Source organism: Sminthopsis crassicaudata, chromosome 6 (assembly GCF_048593235.1).
Source record: "Sminthopsis crassicaudata isolate SCR6 chromosome 6, ASM4859323v1, whole genome shotgun sequence".
NCBI lineage: Eukaryota > Metazoa > Chordata > Mammalia > Dasyuromorphia > Dasyuridae > Sminthopsis > Sminthopsis crassicaudata.
In genome coordinates this window covers 12,230,436-12,252,993 of record NC_133622.1, presented here as the reverse complement: position 1 = coordinate 12,252,993, position 22,558 = coordinate 12,230,436, and the positions used below count along the sequence as shown (strand labels likewise).

Genomic DNA, 22,558 nt, shown 5'->3' with positions numbered 1-22,558 from the left:
AAAAAAAAAAAAAAAAAAATATATATATATATATATATATATATATATATATATATATATATATATATATATATGGGGGGGGGGGAGAATTATAGAAATAGTTCTGGACTAGAGAAGAGATGACTGTTCCTCTGGTCTGGGCAGCTGTGTGGCAAGGTGGGTGAAGAACTCGCAAGAGCTGGCTTGGGAACCAGGAGTGACTAGAGGCATGGCTGTGGGTGTATCACTCTGCCTGCCTCAGTGCTCTCAACTGTACAGTGGAGCTAATAACAGCACCCACTCCCAGATCATTGTGGGCATCAATTGGGATCATATTGCTAAGCACCTGGCAGAGCACCCAGCCTCTAGTTACTGTTGCTGTGGAGTCATTTCAGTCATGACTGATGCAGGACTCCACTGGGGGTTTCGCAGACATACTGGGTGATGTGCTCCTTTCTTCTCCAGCTCAAACCAAGGTAAAGAAGGCTAAGGGACTTGTCCAGGTGTCACAGCGAGGAAGCGAATGAGATTGGGTTTAGGTTCTCCTGGAACAAATGCCTGTTCCCTCCCCTTCCTTAGTGGGACCCTGAAGATCCAGGTGGTGGGGCAGCATCAGCGAAGCCTGGGAGCAGGGACCCAGACCCAGTGACTTCTGGAGCTTCTGAGTCCTGGGCCAGAAATCAGTCCTTGAAGGACTGGGGCTATTGGGCAGGGAACCAAAGCATGAGGGAAAAAGAATAGAGGCTGGTTAGGGAACAGAGGTAGGAGGTGGGGGTCCGGCCCCAAAGCCAATGGGATGCTGGACCTCTGAGCTACACATCTGCATCTCTCTCTAAAGCTCCTACCGGTCCAGAACTTGGGTCCTTCGGCCAACTGGAGTTAAGTGGTCTGAACAATGACGGATCAGGGGCCGGAAGAGGATGGAGATCTAGTGTATAGGAGTTAGGTTGCTCATTACTATGAGAAAACTGTCTCCCCTCTTTCATGGATGAATTGGGAGAATTAAAGTAACAAATGTATATGGAAGGCAGAAGAAATAATACCTAGCTAAAACCATTCCAGTACAGATTGCCTCAGCTTCTAGCCAGTGGAAGATCAGTCACATGGCTTGCCCGTGGAGGGAGAGCTGCAGGATATAGCCAATCGATCATTTTTGCCAAGATCTCCTTTATTCGCTCCAGGCATAAAATAGGATGTGTTTGTCCTTCTTCGTTGAGTTATTGGAACAAGCTGGTGATAGAATATTGCTTTCCCTCTACAATGATGCTTTATCTTGGACTCCTTCAGGCCCAGATCGGTTCACTTGAACAGCCAGATAGTATTTATTAGCAGCGTTATTTTCTCAACTTGGTAAAATGCGTGAGCACCTGTCCCTTCCCCAGCTCTACCATTATCCCAGGATGGCAACAACCTGAGAAAACGGTGCCCCTGAAAGAGGGACTAGCCTTGACCAAAAGAAGATCCATTTTCTTCATGGAAGCTTGTCTTACTCCCTTCCCCGACTACTCATGCCGGCCCAACCAACTTACCTTGTATTTAACTAGATATTTGTATTTATTTGCCTTATATTTATCCTGCATATGTTTCTTTATGTTCTTGTCTCCTATTGGAATATAATCCCGTCGAGTCTGGGATTATTCCTTTCTTTGTATCTGCATTCCCAGTACCTAGCACGTCTTTGGTGCAATGTAGACACTTTAAATATTTAGTGGTTGACTATTAGACTGGAATAAAGGACAGGATTAGTTGGTTGATTATTAGACTATAATAAAGGACAGGATTGGTCAAAAGTTTTGAGATGAGGTGTAGAGGAAGGAAGAAAACTCACCATTAATGGCTTTGACTTTTCCAAATAAGTGAATTATAATCCGTAGGGAACTGCAGAGAAAGTGGACAGATGTTGTTCTTTTCCCATTAATCAACCAATCAATCAAAGCATCAGCAGCACATCATGTAACTGGTGTTCTGCGGCCACTGGGGAAGACACCAAGGTAGAACGAGCAGTTCAAGGCCTCTGTTGGGAAGACTTCAGCTGAGAGAAGGGGCTGGGATGGCAGGGAAGTGGTGTGGAGAGAGTTGGGGACTCTGCCTGTGGAAAGTACTAGAGAAGTTAATCAGAAATAGGGTTATCATGTGCCAGTGAGTACCCAGGTACAATTAGTCAACATGGCGTTGTCATGGATTCGGCAGGCAAGCAATTTGGGAAGGAGGGCACTGGCATTTGGAAGGGAGGGGATAGAGATGAGTTCAGGAAAAGCTTCCCACGAAAGATGGCACCCAAGAACTGGCCATTTTGTGACTTCCTGCAGGAACATTCAGCAACATGAGGGGAGAAGCAAGATGGGGGAGGGGGGTGTTTAATGCACCTGACCTAAAATTTGTTGAAAGGATAATTTGCAGAAATCCAAAATGGCTTTTGGAAATTGCTGTTCAGTCCTTGCTAGTCACCTCCGACCCCTTCCATGACCCCCTTTAGAGTTTTCTTGGCAGAGATATTGGAGTAGTTTGCCATTCCTTCTCCTGCTCATTTTACAGATAAGGAAACTGAGGCAATCAGGGATTAGTGACTTGCCCAGGGCCATATAGCTAGTAAATATCTGAGGTCAGATTTCAACTAAGATCTTCCTAACTTTGATTCTCCAAAATATTTAAAAGAGAAGCAGCAAAGAATAATGGAAAGTGTTGTCAAGAATCAGAGAACTTGAGTACTCTTTCCTGCTCTTCCACCAACCTTGAGCTGCCTTCTCCTTTCTGGGTATAAGTTTCCCCTTCTGTAAAGTGAAGGAGCTGGCCAAGATGGTCTCCACAAGTCTCTCCTAGTCCTCGCTCTCTGAGTGTCAGTGATTGTACAAAGGGGACAGATCTGCTCGCCACGTGTCGTCAGGTAAAATCGAGACGGCGTCAATCTGTGGCTTTGTCCTCTATGGGAAGTCCGGAGTCACGTTGTGTGTGTCTGCAGATTGTAAACCTGGCTGTCAGCGCACACACAGATTAAAAATTAGTGCATATTGAATTTTACATAATCTAATTCGCTTTTGCAATTTGCAGGGAAATGCAAATGAACTTGCCAGATGTTATTCTTTTTCAATTAATCAACCAATCAATCAGCACATTACAAACACTTATTGCCTATGCAGTGCTTTATTGGCTACTATGGATGATGTCAGAGGAGTTCATCGTTATTTTTGTAAAAATAAATCATATTCATGTAGCCCTTAAGGTTTTAAGAAAGCCACAAAATGCATGTTGAGTAAATAACAGTAATATTCTCTTTTTTTTCAGAAAAGGAAACTGAGTTTCAAGCTAAATATTTTGCTAATAGTTACACAGCTGTTCGATGTCAGACTTTTTAAAGCAAAGCTCTGTCTACAAAGAACTTAGCTTTAAACCAAGCTCTGGAGCTTTCATGAAGTACAATAGAACCCCATGAGTCTGGATGGGTTGTGGCAATCAGTGCCAAAAAGATCATGCTATCCAATGGGCAGCGGGATGGCAGGATGCATGGAGGGCCAAACCTGAAGTCAAGAAGATGAGTTCAAATTCAGCCTCAGGGACTCTCAAGCTGTGTGACCTTGGGAAAGTAACTTAACCCTGTTTGACTCCATTTCCTCATCTGTAAGCTGGGGAGGGAAATGGCTCCAGTATCTTTGCCAAGAAGACCCAAATGGCATCACCCAGAGTAAGACACAATTGAGAACAAATGAACTTCAGTGTTATCCCAGGTTATGTTAGGATGGGTATGATGTCTAGGAACAATGGGTCAATAGCTAGTGCTGTACTCTGCATTGGTCACCCAGCATCTCTATTGTATATTGCTATGTTCAGTTCTTAGATTTAACATTTTGTATTTATTTATTTTCATTTTTATTTATCTCATTTTATTGTAAAAACTTTTTATTTTTAAAACATAAGCATAGATAATTTTCCAACGCTGACCCTTGCATAGCCTTGTGTTTCAGATTTTCCCCTCTTTCTCCTCACCCTAGATGGCAAGCAATCCTATATATGTTTTACATATTAAAATATGTTAAGTCCAATATATGTATTCATAGTTATATAATTCTCTTGCTGCACAAGAAAAATCAGATCACATAGGAAAGAAAATGAGTAAGAAAACAAAATGCAAGCAAACAACAACAAAAAAAAGAGAAATGCTATGGTGTGGTCCACCCTCAGTTCCCATAGTCCTCTCTCTGGGTGTAGATGGCCCTCTCCAACACAAGATCATTGGAAATGGACTCAATCATCTCATTGTTGAAGAGAGCCCTGTCTGTCAGAATTGATCAGAGGAGGTTATTTAATAAGGCGCGACATTAAGATTACTACTTAGGAACTACAGGGAGAAGCTACAAGGAAGCACATTTAGATTTGACGTACAGAAAAGCTTCCTAATAATTCAAACTATGCAAAAGAGAAATGAGCCGACTGAAGACTCACTAGGTATTCTATCACTAGAAAGCTTCAGGTAAAGATAGAATGACCCACTGGGGTAGAAGAGGCCATTCTTGTTCAGACCTGGATAGCCTCAGGAGCCCCCCTCAATTATGAGATAAGTGACAAGTTATCCCTCCTAATATTTAGCATAATATTCTGGCTCCCATTCTTTTAGACCTCTTAACTAGTAGAATACATTATTTTGAGCAAAAGGGCAATGTCCAGTAATAGTTTAGACCAAGTGTTTTATTACTCCCCTCAGATAATATAAACTCAGATAATTTAGACTTTACAAGTAATGCTGGGATTCTAGCAAGATTTCATAAGTGAATTTGAGCTAGATGTTTTTTGAATAAAGGTACCTCTACAGCAGGTACTTCATAAATCCTACCATATAGTCAAGTCTCTCCACGGGCTAGAATATACGGAAGAAATTGTCTGGGGTGGGGAGAGCGACGCCCTAGAGACTTTGTAGGAAAAAAATACCAAGTCATACCAGTCATAGAGAATAGTTTTCATTTCTTTTTGCTCCTTCATCTCCAAACTCACTAGGGCCTTCCATCTTGAAGAATAGGAAACAAACTCAAGAAACTCTCATGAGGTCAAACCTCAGAAATCATTGTTGTAGAACAAATTAGAATTTTGTGTGGGTAAAATATTGTAAGTAGTTTTCATAGACTATAATGACTCAGTAAGATAAAAATGGCCCTAGACACGAAGACAGGAATTTTAGCCTTATGATTTCACCTAAATTACAAATTGTAAATAGAGTAAATGGAGTAGAAGGAGAAAGATCAGAAGAACCTAATCATAGCTCTAGATTGGAAGAGATTTCAGAGGCCATCATTCCCATCTTTACTATGTTGCCTTCATTTATTTTCTTGTATTCTTGATTTGTGTGTAAAGAGGGAAAGAGGGAGAGAGAGGGGGGCCGGAGAGAGAGAGAGAAAGAGAGAGAGAGAGAGAGAGACAGAGACAGAGACAGAGAGACAGAGACAGAGAGACAGAGACAGAGAGAGAGAGAAAGATTTCCATCACGATTTTGAGCTGACCAAGGGAGCCACTTGCAAAAGTTTATCAGAGGACATCCAGCAACTCATCACAGAATAGACTTTCTTTGGCAGCATGTAGATGATCAGTGGGCATGATGACTTGTTAATACTGATGTTTCTAGTCTGGTGTCCAGCAGAAGAAAAATGTAAATGAACAGGGTCACTTGTGGTCAGGGGCAATTATTACGTTATATGTTATTGATTTTTAAAATCCTGGTTATCAAAATAAAATTAGCCAGAGAGCTCTTCATTGCAGTCTGCAGGGCATTCATTTGTTTTCCTTGTTTGGGCTTTGGCACTGATTGAAACCTTGGCTTTATTCTTGTTCAGAATTTTTCTCCTCTAGGCTTCTGAATGTGCCTTTTTTCTGGGCGCCAAGCCCAGATTTGTATAATTTGTATTTATTGTATTTGCAGCAACCAACTCTTGAGTGAATTTTCTAAGGGAAACTTTATGAATGAGTGATGCTTCCTGGCACAGTCACTGCTAATAAATTGGAAGGGATTTTAATGCTTCTTGAATGTTGATGAAGATCCTTATTTCTTCACCACTTTGACTTGTTGAGGCTTTATAAAATAAGCCTTGACCTCTATATCCAAGTTTTTACTTTTAGATAATCATCAACAAATTACAACAGGAGATCAGGCATTTATTTAATTCAAATAGTTGATTGGTCTATGGGAAGAAAGAATTCTAGCTAGAAGAGAGAGCAGGGTCTTTGATCTGGAAGGAGTGGGACCCACCGGCTTTTTCGTTATAAAGTTCAGAGATCTCCGGAGAGTTGATCATGCTTGAACTGCTGATTGGAATGGTTCCTCTGGTTTTCCATAGGCTAATAGCCACCATTCCATTCCCTCTCTCCCCAGAAATTGCTGAAACTTCAAGTTAAGGCAAGAGAAATGTAGCTTAGATAGAAACTATCTGGAGGTCTCCATCTTGAATGATTGTTCGCAGTTAGAATACTAACAGGGTGCTTGAGAGGTGGGGTAGCTTGACAACAATCTCTCCCATGTCAAGACAATAATCCCATGAATTCCATTATAATATTTCAGCTGAAGTTCAGTACTTCCAAACAGCTCCTCCAAAAAGGGGAGACTTTGAGGGAAGTGTGTGTGTGCGTGTATAAAACATATATATTATATGTGATATAATATGTAATGTTATTATATATATGTAAATATTATATATAATACATATAATGCAGAGTATGTCCATTCTCCAAAACTAGGTAACTTCTGAAATTTATTAAATAGCTCTCAATTGTCTAGGAGATTGTAAAGTTCTGATCATCTCTCAGTTGTGATCCTTCTCTGGGAGGAGGTTTCTTTTCTGTATAATCTTTTCCTCTATGAGCAGGTTTCTTGGGAGGCTTCTGGAGCCTCCAGCCAGCCTCTCCTTCTTCCTGAATCCTGGCTCTGAATCTCCTCCAGCTCTTGTCCTTCCCCAGTCCAGACTGCTTTCCAGGCTCAATGTTGCCTCTTTTTATCCTCCCAGAGAATGGACTTGTGGGTACTCCCAGGGGCTTGTGGGAATTACTTAAAACCAATGAATTTGTTCCTCTTAGAATTCCTAAGGTGTAAACTCCCTTTAAAGGCCTGAGCCAAAGGTCTGAGCCAGAGAACTGTCAAGTCAACCTGAGTTCTCACCTTGTAATTGTCCAGACAACCTGAATTCTCACCTGGTAATCCTAACAGGAGATTCCACATTAAGAACAGCTTGCAGAACTTCTGTCATTGATGTTCAGAAGGCTGTTGTTGACTAGTGGTGATGATTAGGAAATGAATAACAGGGTTTGATGGAATGGACCCTCCTGAGGAAAGAACTAGGGTTCACTCTATAATACGAGAGAGTAAACAGAGGGAAGTATGGAGTCAAATCAGAATTCATAGATTACCTAAGAAAATACCAGATTAGAGTCAGGAGAATAATTCACAGCCGTGGCACAAAGACAGGCAGTCAGCAGAGCCTGGGAGACAAAATGAAAGCGAACAACTATGAGCAAGATAACAAATTGTGTCATGGAATTTCTAGGTCTGATACATTTTTTTCTTTTGGCTCTAGTAATGTCCTTTTTTTGTTCTTCTGCATCAATTTTGCTGTAGTCACAGATATATTCTTATAGAATTAAAAATTTATACATTTTGATCTGGAAAAACCTTAGAGAAATCAACCCTTTGGTTTTACAAATAAAGAAACGGAAACTCCAGGACATCAAATGACTTCCTCAGAGCCACGTAGCTAGAAAATGTCCCTCTTGCAAATCTAGTGTTGGTCCATTCTAAAAATGGAAATGGGGTGGCTAGAGGCCTTTTGGGGTCATCCCTTTTTGAGAACCCTTAAGTTCAGGAACATGGTAACTTATTTCCCAAGACCCAATTAGAACTGGTATGTATGAAGTCTCCACAACTTGAGTTAAAGAAATTTGAAGCTGTATTTAATTCAATTCTACAATAATTTATTTATTCAATTTCTACTATGTGCCAGGTACTGTATTTAGGGCTAAGGATACTGAGATAAAATTATTTTATGTTTTGTTTATGTTCTGAGGGTAAATGCGCAGTGCGGGGATACTGATAATCAGTCAAAAAAACATTTATTAAACACTTACTACGTGACAGGCTGTTTGCTAAGTGCAGAGATTACAAATAAAAAACAAAAAGAAAGCAGTCCCTGCCCCTAAGGGGCCTACATTCTATCAGGGCAAGACTAAAGCATGGTGGGAAGTGTTTCTCAATGGGAGCATGGTAAAGAAAGAATTCTGGGGAGAAATGAAGGGGAGATTATGGCCAGCCTTCTTTAAAATGGAGATTCTGGACAAAATCAATCAATTAGAGGAAGGGACTTTGGAGGTCCAGGGAAAGAAAGCAGTACGAATGGCGAGATCTTCCGATATAAGAAGCCTTCTGGGATATGTTGGGGAAAAAAAGTGCAGAGAATCAAGATAGAAGCTGAGCAAAAGAAATGAAAGAATGAAGATTGTAGTTAAAACATCTGCATTTGTACCTTTGTGGCATTTGACAGGTTTTGGAGAAACAAGTACTTTATTTATCTGATTACTTTCCTTCAGGTTAGTCAACACCAGTCTTATTGTTTTAATTTTTTTAGAAGAAAAATGGAAGCACTGAGACATCCTTCTCATTTCAGACTCATTATTTTCTTTAATACTCTAAAGAATTTGATAGATGTTGTCCACAAAATGGAATTAGCTACAAAATTACTAGTGAAAGAATCAGACACCGAGTATCTGTTTAATAAAAACCAAAAACAGCCTCTGTATTTAAAATACAGAGAATTGTTCCATGATCTAATTGCTGAGAGGACTCGGGATGCTCAAACAGACTTCTCCTATGAAATTCTTCTCCAAGGCCTCTCATAAATGCACCCATAAATTCCCTGAGATAAATGATTTGTGGAGTTTACTAGAGCTCTTTTCCTGGGTCTTTTCAAATTTCCATGATACCAACTACATCATCTTCCATATTGTATTCCTCCTTTCTTTTCCAAATGTATATTTCCTTGATGATACTTTTAGACTTCTTCTCTTATACAATTCATTTTTCATCATAGAAAAAAGTCATATCATAGGACAATTGGTCATTTCATCTTGGAATTAGGGGAAGAATTAAGTAACCCTTACTCAGGAGAGGTATAACCAAAAAAAAATATGTTTCTATATTTTCACCTGTTGTAGGGGGCTGAAGGAGCATAGAAATTTTAAAAAATATTTTGACAAGATCCTCCAAAAAGTTATACATGGTATCTCCTGATATCCGAGGCAAAGGTGGGCACAGGAGGCACATATTGGAAAATGTGGTATAATATTGAAAGATTAGAAAAGTCAAAGTTTGTAGGCTACTAGGAAGATTTATGTATATACATTCTGAATTCTTTCAAGATGAAAAATACAATGCAAGAATTTGTGGCAGTCCTCTTCGGAGTGGCCAGAAACGGGAAAATGAGTAGATGCCCATCAATTAGAGAATGGCTGAATAAATTGTGGTATATGAACGATATGGAATATTATTGTTCTGTTAGAAATGACCAACAGGATGATTTCAGAGAAGCCTGGAGAGACTTACATGACTGATGGCTGAGTGAAATGAGCAGGACCAGGAGATCATTATATACTTCAACAACAATACTATCTGAAGATCAATTCTGATGGATGTGGCTTTCTTCAACAATGAGATGAACCACATTAATTCCAATAGAGCAGGAATGAACGGAACCAGCTACACCCAGAGAAAGAACTCTGGGAGATGACTATGAACCATACATAGAATTCCCAATCCCTCTATTTTTGTCCGCCTGCATTTCTGATTTCCTTCCCAGACTAATTGTACACTATTTCAAAGTCCGATTCTTTTTGTACAGCAAAACAACTGTTTGGACATGTACACATATATTGTATTTAATTTATACTTTAACATATGTAACATGTATTGGTCAACCTGCCATCTGGGGAGAGGGGGGAAAGAGGGGAAAAATTAGAACAAAAGGTTTGGCAACTGTCAATGTTGTAAAATTACCCATGCATATATCTGGTAAATAAAAAGCTATTAAAAAAGATGAAAAATACAGGATGCTGGCTATGAAAAAAAGCAGTTTCACAAGAAATAAAGCTAAGTGAATTTTAAAGATATTAGAGATTATGGGAAAAGACTGAAAAAATTCAACAAATCTCTCTTTAGCTAAAGAAATACTCTCTGGAGATTCACAGATATCTAAAACTTTTTGGAATTTTTACATTGAACCTTTTTTAAAAAAATCTAACAACTGTATTTGTAGCAAAATTTATGTAAGGATTGGGGAATATATAACTCAGCTGAAATCTAAAGCTGTTTATCAGTCTATGTTAAGTTGAAGGAGGAAAAAATTAAGGTACATATATCAGCTATTATGTCAGCTCCCCAACTTCTAGGATCTGCAGTTTGACTGATAGGGTGCCCTTTCCACAGATTAAAACCAGAACCCCTCTATATCACAGTAGATACTATTAGTGAATTGTTCTGGCTGTAGAAATTAATCATCCACTAGTCAACCTTCTGGTGATAAGGCTCTCAGAACTGAGCAGGTGAAACTGGGTGATAAACACACAATTACATGCCAGATCTGCTTCAGTCTCCTTAAATCTTGTGACCCCCACCTCAGCCACACAAAGGAGGCCCTACAGAAGCCACCCACATTTTCTGCTCTTCCCAGGCTATAATCAGTGAACTCCGATGTCCTTCTATCTGATCACAACCTCCTTTCTATCATGTGCTTTTCCCCCAACTTTATCCTTTGTCTTCACTGTGACCAATCCTTCCATTCCCCAATATTTTCCCAGGCCATTGTTCATAGACAAATTTCCCTTCCCACTCCCTGTAGTTTTGGGGCTCGAATTTCTAATGACTTTTATTTAGATCTCTTCCCCATCCCCTCCACCTCATCCTTACGCCTCTCATGTCTTGCCGAATCCTAACCATGGATCATTCACACTATCTGCCTCTGGTGTTCCTTCAGGGTATTTCATTGAGATGAATAGAATTCAGTAAAGCAAATTCATGGTATCTAAATTCAAGAGGGACCACATTGTATGAAGGCAATTCTTTTTTTTTTCTATAACTGATTATCCATCTCAGTGATCTCCAAACTTTTCATATATCCATTTTGATTTAAAAAATGATAGTCTATAAAGCCTCAGTTTGTGTGCTTAGTTTTATAAATTAATATAGCAATAATAACTATGTTCTATCTATAGATGTTAACAGTTGCCCAGGAGTCTTTCCTCTCCCCTACTAATCTCCACTGCCCATATTGAATATGTGACTCCCACTGGATGCTAACATTCTCATCTCCACAGCTCTGAAGGCTGGTAATTCAGAGTTTTGCCGTACTCCAACTCAATATCCCATGATGCCATTGCTAAATATCATTGATTGGGGACCCTAGGCCCTGCAGTCACTTGCCAAAGTCCCCCAGAGCTTGCCATCTCCTGTCTTTTTATACTCTAGACTCCTGGGCATTTCCACCTGCCCTGAACTTTTTATAGATTTAATTATCATTTGTATGCAGATGTCACCAAGTCTATATTGCCAGTTTCTGCATCTATCTCGAGATACACGGGTCCCACACCAGCAACAATAGAGTTCAGCATCAAGCTAGAGATCACATAACCACATCAGACCTCAGTGTCCAAAATGGTTCTCAAACCACCTTTCTTCTGAACATCTTTCTGTCTTAAACACTGCCATTTTTTTTAATTTCTCAGTTTAGACATTTCAATGGTGTTCTTGATTCCTCATAAATAACCTGAGCAGTTGCCAAATGTGGCCATTTAGACCTTCATTTTATCTTTGTGTATTTTCCCCAACTGCGAACTCATATAGATACTACCTTAGTCTATTGTCTCACTAGAAACCTCAAGTGTTTCCCTCTTCAATTCATCCAAAGAACAGGTTATAAAGTAATTCTGCCAGTGTAGCTCTCTCCAAATCACTGGCGATGCAATGAACCCAATGGCTCCCCATTGCCTTTAGAATAAAACCTAGTCTTCTGTTTGTTTTTAAAGCCCTTTATAATCTGCCCCAGCCTACCTTTCCAACGTCATTATACATCATTCTCTTCCTTTCCTCTAAAACCCAGTCATAATGAATTTCCCTCTGTTTCTCACATCTCATCTCCATATCTTTACATGAGCAATACCCCAGACTCTAAAGGCATTTTTCCTCAGCTCTCCCTCCTTACTTCTTTCAGATTAAGCTACTTTTTACATAGAACATTTACTGACACTCTCCATGCCCATTATGGGTAGACACTGGATTCTCCATCAGTGAATCTAGAGGGTCCCGCCAAGGTGGGAAGATACCAGCATCTATTAAGCACCTGTGAGACCAGGCCCTTTGCCTAGAAATATATAGACAGAAACAGGTCCTGCCTTTCTTCAAGTAGCTTATTTCTATCAGGGTTGACACCATATATACATATATGAATAGATGCATGTACATGTAAATTAAATATAATCCAATATATACACACATAAATAAATTGTGTATGTAATAGATATGTTTATTCTATATATCACAATTATATTACATATATGTATATGTATATTTACATATATACATATATGTAAATTTTATTTATATATATATATATGTATATGTATATACTACAATTTGAGCTTCATTGATGGGGAATTCATTGTCTGAGGTTAGATTTGAATTCAGAAAGATGAGTGTTCCAGATTCCAGGCCTGGCACTCTATCCCTCTGTCTCTTAGCCGTCCTTGTCACACATTTAATATGTACCAGAAGTGGGATTTGAATAAAGCTTTTCCTGACATCCATGACTGGACCTCTATTAACTAATAGTAGTAATAATAATAATATCTGACATTATCTAGTACTTTCTTATGAAGGAAGTTAAAGATCATTAAGAAAATCATATAATTTAACTTTTTAAAGTGTGTTAATAACAATAATTTGATACCACAAGCTTTCCAAATTGAAAGATGACCAAAATAGCACTACTTGTCTAGGAAAATATAATAATGAATGTCTAATAAATTTGGGGGGGGGGAAAGATCATTTATAAAGAGGATTCTGTTTTGATAAGAAAATAATGTTTATAATCTTATGTCCTCATAGTTAAATTAATTGAATAGATGACTTTGTTGCATTTACCTTGTGAGAAAGTTAATTTAAAAGCTGTTTAGCCAGCTTCCTGCCTTTAATCAAAGTATTATATGTTCCTAAAGGAAATTTTCAAGCTATATAATTTGATTATAGGAAATAGTGAAGGCTAAATGTCTATTTTCCTTAGACTGAAAGAAAAAAGATAGATGGATGGATGGATGGTTAGATATTACATATCTATATATTATATTATATATACAGATACATATTATATATGCATATATTACACATATGGATATATTATATTACATACAAATAGTAAATATATCTAAATATTATAACTAATGTATATTATATTTCATATTATTTACTATATTTCATATTATACCCATATATATAATTTAGATCACCTCTGCTTCTGAATTTATTTCATGCAGCTCTTCGTCTCATTGAGAGCCACTGTTTTGTTCAGTTTTTTCAGTTTTGCCCAACTCTTCTTGACCCCATTTGGGGCTTTCTCTGTATTAGTTTGCCATTTCATTCTCTAATTCACTTTATGTATGAGCAAACGGTGGCAAACAGGGTTAAGAGACATGCCCAGCGTCATACATCTGACAAGGGTCTGAGGGCAAATTTGAATTCCAGAAGATGAGGCTTCATGACTCCAGACCTGCTACCCTATCAACTGCTCCACCTTGCTGTCTTAGGTGAGACAGTGAAACTAAAATGCTAAGAGGTAGCAGATTCCACTGAAACAGTGTTAAGGTTGCTACAAGTAGGTGATCCACCTAACAAGACAGAGGAGAACTTCATAAATCCAAGGAGGGAGGTGGATAGAATACATTAAGGAAATTCTGCAAAACTACACTTCCCACGGGCAAACATTTTTTTACTGGCTGTCCCCCATGCTTAGAATGCTTTCTTTCTCCTCATCTCCCCTTCTGACTTCCATGGCTTCCTTCAAGTCTAGCTTAAGTCTCACGTTCTGCAATGTCAGTGCCTTCCAGAACTATCATCCCAAGACTATTCATCCTGGTCCCCCATGTAGCCCTTCTAAGTTTTCTTTGTGTATAGTCGATTACATGTCTCCCCTTTTAGATTCTGGGGTCCTTGAGAGTGTTTTTTGCCTTTCTTTGTATTCTCAGCACTCAAAGTGTGTGGCACACAGTCGGTGCTTAATAAATACAGATTGACTGACTTGTCAGGGCTTCATGCTACTTTCTTATGCTGCCATATTCTTGTCAGTGAGTAATATGGATAAGTCCATTGCTTCTGGATATATTAAAAGCTAATTCTCAGCTTTGTTTTCTAGGTCTGCTTTCTTGAGTAAGAAAAAAATATATATGCTTAAATATCAGTTCTTTAAACCTATTTACTAATCCCTAGTCCATTGTATCCAAGAGTCTATTTTTGAAACACTTTTAAAACATTGAACATTGAAAAATGGAAGTACAAACTGCTATCTTCCTTATCATGATATTTGGTTAGTTGCTGTTAGCCTGTGATGAAAGTCTGATGAATCTTATACAAGATTTAATACAGTTTAAAATGAGTGAATCAAATTAACAAAATTTCTTATGTAACTGCTATGTCCCAGGCACAGGGCTAAGGGCCTACAATGCCACAAGAGGCAAAAATCAGCCCTTCCTCTCAAGGAAATCAAAGTATAATGAGGGAAACAACATACAAATGCACTGTGTACAAGTTGCAGTACAAGACGGTTCAATATACGAGTTGTGTTGGTAACAAGAAAGAAAAGAAAAAATAGACACAATAATAGTTTGCATTTCTATAGCTACTGCTTTGAGGTGTACAAAGCACTTTTCCTACCCTCAGAGCAAGGAAAGTCTCATTAAGTCAATTTTATAGATAAGGAAATGACATCTCAGGAGGATGAAGTGACTTGTCCAGGTCTCACAAGTAAGTGTAAAAGGCGGGATCCAAATGTGAGCTTGAAAATGCTGTGATCCAGAGTTCTGACCCATCTTATCTCTCTTAGCGATTTCAGAGAAGAATGACAACATAGAACATCATAGTCTTCTACTATTATTTCTCCTTGTTTAATCTGTGCTGATAAAAGGCAGTGAATGCAGTATCACTTATATTTGATTTTGGAATCCAAAGAGAAGAAAAGAAATGAATGCTATACTTTATAGGCTTAATCTGTATTATTAACATTTTCTCCATCCCTTTTGTAAATCTAGGCAATTAGAATTAGAATCTGATTTGTAGTTTGACAATGTCTAACGTATAACTACTCACTCTGAAAATTTAACAATCAGCTCTCCAGAGAGCTGGCTCCTCTAGCACACCTTCTGGCCGACTTTTAATGAAAGAGATGTAGGCTCTCATTTTACCTTGACTATTAGCTCCCCCGGAGACCATAAACAAATCAGTCTTTCTGGGCTCCAGTTTCTGCATCTTTAAAATAAGAAGTTTAGGTAGGAGATGAACTGGGTGGTTTCTAAATATCTTTCCCATTATAAAATTCAGTGATTCAGAATTTATAGTTTTTCTGAATTAACTGGCAATTCCTGAAATGATGAGGTGAGATAAGAGGATTTAGGGAGATTAAAAGGATGCTAGTGGGAAGAAACCAACCTCCAGTTACACTTTTACCTGAATGACTCACAAATTATACAGTCTATAAAGTAATCAAGAAATGACTGTAATCCTACCCACAAAGAAGTGGGGGAGGAGATAGATACAGAGAGGCAAAGGAGAGATTGGGTAAAATTAACTTCAATAGAAATCAGCATATCAGAATAGCAAGGTGAGGAATTATTTCTCCACATAGAAGCCTTCAGTTCTCTGCTTGTAGATGATCCAGTTGGAGGTTTATCCACAGCAGATTTTGATTTGAATTTAATGTAAAACGCAGCAAGCACCTACATTCAGCTACCTTAGGGAGTAACTAAAGTACTGGGGAAGGCAAATGTGTTTTAATATTTGACAAATTTAAACACATTTCGGAAGGAAAATCTGTCAAAAAAAAAAAAAAAATACAGTTCATTTTGGTGCCCCGGATTCTGGATTTGTAATACCCCATCTTCAGTTGGTTCCTTTAACACGGGTCAGAAGATCTCCAAATTTAGAGGTAGAAGGGATATTACCATTCATGGAGTCACCCGACAGAAGCTGGTTTTATCTAGGGATATGTTGGAGCTTGAACTCACAAGAGAAGTTTCTTAAACACTCGTTGTAAGCCATTATATCTTAGAAATTAGAATGAGTTATAAACTCTCGTTTTACCTTAACTATTGGTTACTTGTGTGACCTTTAAACAAATCATTTAATCTCTCTGGGTTTCATGATAAAATCTGGGATTAACATTTTTCTTGTCAATTGTCTAGGTTTAAGAAAGTGATGGAGAAAATATGAATGACACAATTTAAATATAAATGTGTAAAAGGCACGTTTGTTTTGTTTTAGAGAGTCAGTTGTTAAACATTTACCAACATACCACTGGGCATTTGATAAGTAGAGGGTGACCCGGTAATAAACGACAAAACTAAAAGCCGAAAAGTTGTTTGGCATTTGTTTTTGCAGAAATACATTGGGAAATTTCATCTGATTTGGGGTTTTAAAATAGGCCCTAAAGAAATCATTGACCTTTAGGCACAGGTTACTTGCTGTCTGATGAGTTCATATTTGCAACTTAAAGAATCTTCTTCACAGTTGCTGTTGATGAATAATCTTGTCCTTGGTTCAAAAGGGGATCTCAAGAGGCTCAAAGACGTCTGAAATGCTGATGATTTTTCTCATATTTACTGATCCACAGGAGACAATGTGTCTGAGAAAATGTTATTAGCCATTTTCATTCACTATTCATCTGCAGGTTCAGGTTCTAAGAAGAAAAACATTGTCCATAATCTAAAAGCACAGGATGGAAGTAGAGAGCTGTAAATTATGGAGTAGAGAAGGGCCATAAATTATGGAGCCGGGAACTTCCTTCTCAAGCCAAACCATAGGAACCATTTTTCTTTTTGTCTGTTAGGCTGTTACTAAGTAAATCAGAGCAAGGAACCAGGAAAAGGCCATAATTTTCACTTATATAAATATTTTCCTGGGGAGATGAGGGGAGGGGTGCCTTGCCATTTATGTGATCATCATCAATACTTGTTGAATCCATAATTCAGGGCTCCTCATTTGCCCCTGAAGCCTGAAATTTAAATGGGATAGCATTGCTTGTATCCCTGAAAGAAAGCAGCTGATGAAAAATGACTACTTGCTTAAACCACTATTTAAATTTGAAAGGTTGAAAAGAGGAGCAACTGAGATGGATGGGCTACCTTATCTTCAATAATACCAAGGCCTTTAAGATGAAATCTTTTTTCCTCGATCAAAAGAAATGCATTTCCTCCAAGTCCTAGGTCATTAATATGGTATAGATCTTCTGTCTTTACCTTTTCAGGTACCTGTTTTGTCCCCTGAGAGAATGGCAGCTCCTTAAAGGCAAAACAATTTCATTTGTATCTTTGTATTTCTAGCACCTAAAATAGTGTCTGGCATGTAATAGATACTTAATAAATCCCTGGGATAGCTTAGGTGGGTGATTGGAGTGCCAGGCTGAGAGTCAGGAAGACTTATCTTTCTGAGTTCAACTCTTCCCTCAGATATTTACTAGCTGTATGACTCTGAGCAAGTCACTCAACCCTTTCTGCCTCAGTTTCCTCATTTATAAATGAGCTGGAGAAGGAAATGGTCAGCCACTCCTGTTTGCATAGAAAACCCTGTGGGGTCACAGAGAGTCAGAGATGACTGCAACAATCAGCCCTTATTAATTGGTTGATGTGTTTAAATTTTATTCTCTTTTCCTGCTGCTTAATTTTGGAGGTGCTATTATGGTACCAACTTAATTACCTTGCCAATGGCAGAAAACATTGAAAATTTTTAAAAAATCTGAGCGATTGATCTGGCTTATTTAGTTTGCTTTAGGTGAGTGCACATCTTCTTGGCTTCTTGACTTGCATAGCCAGTTTGGGTGGAAACCCTATTACTTGGTGTACTTGAACTTCCTAGAATAAAATCCTAACAATACATACCTACGGAAGTCAAGTCAAGCACTTATTAAGCAATTGTTATGTTCTAGGGTCTTACCGAGTGTTTGGATACAAAAGTTCTACCTCCATAGTCTGGATCTCGAGCAGTACAGTTGCATTTGGACAATTAGCTGTATCAAAGAAGTTTCAATGGATAGAACACAAAACCTGGAGTGGAGAGGAACCAAGTTCCAATTTGACCTCAGATATTTACTAGCTTTGTGACCTTGAACACGGGATCGGAACTGTTTTCCTGTTTTCTCATTTATAAAATAGTAGAATACCAAAATCTTAGAAGAATAATTAGTATCTAATATCTTATATTCCAGATATCACATAAAAACCTAAAGGAAGTACAAATTTAGGAAAGGGAGTGAGCCGGTCACATATTCAAAGTGAGAGATGAGACACACAATTGAAACGCCATTACATTGGTACTCTAAAATTATTAAAAGAATTATAAGAAAACCTCCAATGACTAACAGGTCAGTAGCATATGGAAGTTACGTTTAATGAGCTGAATAAAAATCCTACCACAAGAATATATTGTGTGGCTGTCATAGGCATTAATGGAGGGACTACTCGTACTGATGAAAACAGATCCATCATTGTATCAAAATGAAGTTCGGGCCCAGAGAGCTGTCATTGTTAGCATAGAGTTTGTGGCAGACATCATTAATCCTCTCCCACACTTCTCTTTAAAAACCTAGACATTAAACTGAGAAGCACCAAATTAAAGCTTAAAAATGGTGATTCTTTCCTGACAAATGTAGATTTTTCCCCCCAAAAGATAAAGAACACGGATGTATGAAATGTGAGGCTCTGTTCGCTCCTTGGAAACACATTGCCCATCAGTAGGATGAGACACCAAGAACAGAAAGTGATGGCATAAAGTAAAGAAAGCTCCTCACCTACACTCCCGGACATATCTTGGCTCAGAAAAATCCTAAGAAAAGTGGCTGTCTAATCATGGGAATGAGAGCAATCCACCTTTCTGAGTTTCCTCGTGGAAACAGAATTCTGGTCTCACAATATCACATGCCCCTTTTTCTAAAACATTCCCAGATCTTGCCACTTGACATAGATATCAAACACCCAGCTACCCTACTCCTAATCCCATTAATACAGCAGGACCGATATATCAGGGCTTTTCCCTTATTAAACAGAATCTGTTTAAAGGGGGGTGGGAATGTGTAAGCCTGTACATTATCTTAGAATCTGTTCCAGGTGGTTGTTTCAAAAGATCTTTGACTCACCCACGAGTTAGGGAGTTGGATATTGGGGCTTTGTTTCACGTGCTAAATTTAAGGGTGCGGGATGAGAAAAGACCTTGTGGAGAGAAGAGTTTCTGAGCTGGCCCTTGTAAGATGGATCAGATTTTAATAGAGGAAAAAAAAAGATCAGACTTTCCAAGTAGGAGGAACCATGTGCGTAAAGTTCCTGTGTGTGAAATGTGTGAAATTCTGATTTTCACAAGGGCCATGGCCAACTTATTTTCTGATTCCTGGACTGTTGGTATTTCTAGGAGCAGGGGTAGCTGTCGGCATTGATCTGGATAAACTTGTCTAAGGACCGGATAATTCGGACGTCAGTGTGGACTCCTCTGTGGGAGGACCACCTTCCCTTGATTTAAGTTTGCTTTTGTTTTATGTTGATTCTGGAGAGCTTTGGTTTAGATTAGCGCGTGTGAATTCTCTGCCTGACTTTCAAAGCGTCACTAAGTTAGTAAGGAGTTTGACATTCTAGCTTCCGTCATTGACAGGACCATTTGTCTCAAACACTTGCCACCACGCTCCCCCCTTTATTGAAAAGGATCATAATATAAATAATATTTATTTATGTCCCTGTACCCGCCGTGGCTCCCCACATTCCCGGTCCCCCCCAGGTTAAGTGCTCCGAGGTTAATGTCCTTCCAAAGCTAAAGAGCTTCTTCTGAAATCACCCCACTTGAACAAAGTGTATTCATTAACTTGGCCTTATGGGAAAAAAAACTGTGACTGATTGTCATATATCTGCATATCAAATTATGCAAATGGAGGCTCCCGGGCTGCCTCTGAGGACATTAGTTTCTTCCTTTCAGTGAAGGCAAAGGTACGGCAGGTTATCGCCCATTTATGCAGGGGAAGATCTCCTCTGTAATCAGACGTGGTGACTGATGAGCGCTTGGGAAGTCATCAAGGCGACAGACATCACAGCTGTTTGTCATGGTGAAATTCCAAGCTCGTTAAACAGTTTTCAGTAAAATTTACTGAATTTCTCCTCCCTTTGCGCTTTTTGAAAAAGTTGACCCGGCCCTTCAGCTTTCATTTTCCAAAGGGCTGACTTTCCCAGTTCGCCTTCAATCGAACAGTTTTAATGCAGACTCGAAGAGAAAACTCTGCTTTCAAAGGGAGGAGAGAATTCCTTTGCTTCCAGGGGCCTAATTGTCCTGGAGGAAATAAACGACTGCTCCCGGACTCCCGCCTGCGCCCGGCATGCACCGCGCCCCCCAGCTCGGGAGACTGTATTAACCCAACTGCCCATGTATCTTCTAGGTTTCCTGTACGCCCAGAGCGGTACCAAGCGCAGCATTAAAGAGCGCCTTTTGAAGCTCTTGCCCTGCTCGGCTGCCAAAACGGCGTCTCCTGATATCCAAAGCAAGTCTGGCTCTGTTTCCTTGTTGTCTGTCTGGTTGGTCTTTAGGTTTGCATGCATGTGGTTTTCTAGAATATTAACATCCTCTATAGGGACACCTTCTGTGTCTCGGTATTAATGGGAAACCTTGGAAACCATCCAAGAGCATAGTCCCCACCCCGTCCCTGTGCTGGGAAGATGCACCACGAGGCGGAAGAGGAGCCTTCGCCAATGGCGGGCTTTGGAGTCCCTGATTGGCCCGGGACAGGAAGCAGGAAGTGGTAACTAGGACGGGCTCTGGCTTCCGGAATGAGCCGGGACTCCAAATTACCATACTGCCATGCTCTCCATCTCCAAGCATTATGGCTGTCCCGGAAGGGCTTCCTGGAGCCCTTCCTCTCTCTTTTTCTCATCCCCACTCCTCATTAGAACGTTATGTCACTGAGAGCAGGGATGGGCCTACTTGGGGGTTTGTCCCCCCCTTGTTCCATTAGATATGAGCCCCTTTTCCTTATTAATATTCCTATTGCTTAACAATGCAAAGCGCTTAACAGTGCCTTAATAATGGGTTTATTTATTAAATAAAATTAATTTTTTAAAATTAATAAATGTTTATTAAGTAAAATTTTAATAAATTAAATGGAATTTAACTCAGTTGGCAAATAGTAAGCATTAAGACATGTTTTCATTCTTTTTTTTTTTTTTTTGCTCCTGGTTCTGCTATCCGACTTCATTTTCTCCCTTCTCTCTTTTCCTTGGAATCATCTCTGTACAAATGAGTCCCAAATATATACATGATAAACACACACACACATATATATAATAATGTATATATGTATGTATATATATAAAATATAAATAAAAATCTGTCCCTTGTGTGCATATATATAAATCTGCCCCTTGCTGCCATCCTGCATCATTATCTGCTGTCTGCTTATCTTCATCAGAAGGTTCCATGAGTATCTCAAACTCAATGTTTCCTAAATAAAAATCACTCTCTTTGTCCCATCCCCCTTCCATACAACCTACCCTTTTCCTAACTACCTTCTTCCCCCAGAATCCACCTCTTTTTTTTTTTTTTTTTTTTAAGATTGATAAAAGAGGTTTATTATGGGGTTTGGAAGTAAAGTTAAAGTCCAGTTAGTAAAGTTGAAGGTCGTGATAAGAGGGCACCAGAAACAGGGTTCCAGTGGGCAGAGATCCTTGGCGTGCCAGGCATAAGGCTGCCATGTTTGGAACCTCTGCCTCGAATCCACCTCTTTGCCTAACTCCCATTCCTCCTCCTCTCAGAATCTCCCTCTTTCTTTAATTCACACTAATAACTCCCAGAACCTACCCTTTTCTCCAGTTCCCTCATTGCTGTGAAGGTGACACCATCTTTCCAATCACTGGCATTTGTAACATCGGATTTGTTCTAGAATTTTTAAATTCAACTCAGTGAACACTAATTAAGCCCCTGCCATGTGCCAGGCACTGTGCTATGTCAACCACCCATCCTTGCTGCCATCCTCACCCCACACAGCAGTCTTATATTCATTTCTACCTCTACGATATCTCCCATCTGCCTGCTTTCTGCTCAGATGGGCACGGCTCTAGTTCAGGCTGTCGTTCCCACACACCTGAACTATTACAATAATTTAATCAATTTCCCTGAATCTCATCTCTTCTCTCAGCAATCTCCTTTTCAGACAATCCAAAGGTAACACTGCTAAAGGGCAGGCCTAACCATATCTCCCTTCTTCAATCTTTATTCAGTATCTCCTAGCATTTCTAGATACAACAGAAATTTCTGTTCAGCTTTTAAAACCCTTCCAAATGG

At 39.2% G+C, this 22,558-nt stretch overlaps 1 protein-coding gene across 5 annotated transcripts in view; it reads left to right on the top strand.

Annotated features, from left to right (window-relative positions):
• KCNIP4 (potassium voltage-gated channel interacting protein 4) overlaps positions 1–22,558 on the top strand; it is a 1,054,021-nt gene that overhangs the window by 921,422 nt on the left and 110,041 nt on the right. Inside the window, exon 2 of one of the 5 annotated variants that reach the window (XM_074274536.1) lies at positions 20,661–20,762. The exons of the other annotated variants lie outside the window; for them this stretch is intronic. Within the exon in view, the coding sequence (XP_074130637.1) occupies positions 20,661–20,762 (102 nt within the window). The remainder of the gene's footprint in view (positions 1–20,660; positions 20,763–22,558) is intronic. 5 annotated transcript variants of the gene reach the window in all.